This window comes from Crocuta crocuta, unplaced genomic scaffold, assembly GCF_008692635.1.
Source record: "Crocuta crocuta isolate KB4526 unplaced genomic scaffold, BGI_CrCroc_1.0 scaffold327, whole genome shotgun sequence".
In the NCBI taxonomy this organism is placed as follows: Eukaryota; Metazoa; Chordata; class Mammalia; order Carnivora; family Hyaenidae; genus Crocuta; species Crocuta crocuta.
Genome location: NW_027529176.1, coordinates 1371425 through 1372690, shown reverse-complemented (window position 1 = coordinate 1372690; position 1266 = coordinate 1371425). Strand labels below are relative to the sequence as shown.

The window sequence follows — 1266 nt, the reverse complement described above, 5'->3', positions numbered from 1 at the left end:
GAAAGGGCCACGGAGGGGACCCGGCAGGAGCGACCCCGCTCACGGTCACAGCAGGGCGGTGTCCTACCCACAGACCCGCACTCTTATCCGAGGCCAGCCGGTCCCCACGGAGGCCCTGACTCACTGCTGCTGGGGTCGGTGATCCGGACGCTGGCACACACCGTGTCGGATGGCTGGCACTGCTTCGGGGTGCAATGGCTCGAGTTGGTGGTCAGGGTACAGTCCTGACACCACAGGCCGTGAGCTGCGCGGGGCGCCAGGACGCGGATGAGCAGAGGACCTGGGGCCCCGGCGGCCAGCCCTGGGCCCCGCTCCCCTGGCCACCGCGCGCACTGCTGGGGACCCTGCGGCTGCACAGGGCCGAGCACACCCCCACCTCCACCCCCGCGCGCCCAGCAGGGACCAGGCCGGAACTGGCACCTGGATGTCAGGCCCCGGAAGAGCCCGTGTGCCTTCTGGGCAATCTGCGGGGAGGGCCCCGTCTCCGCGAGTCTGGAAGCCCCCAGACACCCTCCGTGCCCTCCCCCCCAGGTGTGCACACGGCAGCCGCACACAGCTCACACTTGTGGGGCTTTCCCGCACCTCCCCGCACAGCTGGGTCAGTTCCAAGCTGGGAAGAACCAAACGGGACCTGCTGGGAGGCCGGTGGGGGCTCCGAGAAGTGATGGAGCCTCGCACGAGGCGCGTCCTCGGGGACCGGCCGCGGGTACAAGGGCCGGGGGGGCCCGTGCGGCTGGGGCACCGTGAGTGACAGCGACCGGCGCGAGGGCCCGGCTGGGGGCGCCGGGGTCGGGAGNGGATGTGACGGGCCCGTCGGAGGACGGCGGCCCCACAGCCCGGCTCCCCCGGGGACCCGGCCCGGCCCCCCAGGCCGCCCCCAGACTCACCCGGCGCGCAGCACAGCAGGGCTGCCAGCAGCACCAGGCCGAGGCCGCTCATGGCTGCGGGCNCCAGAATGTCCACCATCACAGCATCCCCTCCGGGGAGAACGGGCCCTCCGTCCCGGGCAGGGTGACAGCTCGAAACGCCCCAACCCGCGCCGGGCACCTGTGGGGGTGGGGGGCGTGGGGTCGGGGGGGAGGGCGGCNGCCCTGCGCACCCCTCCCCGGGCGCGGGCAGGATCCCTTCCCCCTCCGCTTGGCCGAGATCCCCTCGGAATTTCTCGGAAGAACGTTTACTGCGAAAGGAAGCGAGCGAAACGCACAAAGACGCAGAGAGGGAGGCGGGTAGCAGCGAAGCTGGTTCGCTCAGGTCGCGGTTCGCAGA

At 72.4% G+C, this 1266-nt stretch overlaps 1 protein-coding gene across 1 annotated transcript in view; it reads right to left on the bottom strand.

Moving 5' to 3' along the window:
* The window catches only part of LOC144226649 (lymphocyte antigen 6H), a 1543-nt gene extending 596 nt beyond the window's left edge, over positions 1-947 (bottom strand). The window contains exons 1-2 of the mRNA XM_077758109.1: positions 888-947; positions 125-244 (exon numbers count right to left, since the gene is read on the bottom strand). Of these exons, the coding sequence (XP_077614235.1) occupies positions 125-244; positions 888-939 (172 nt within the window). The 5' untranslated portion in view covers positions 940-947. The remainder of the gene's footprint in view (positions 1-124; positions 245-887) is intronic.
* Positions 948-1266: the final 319 nt, after the last annotated feature.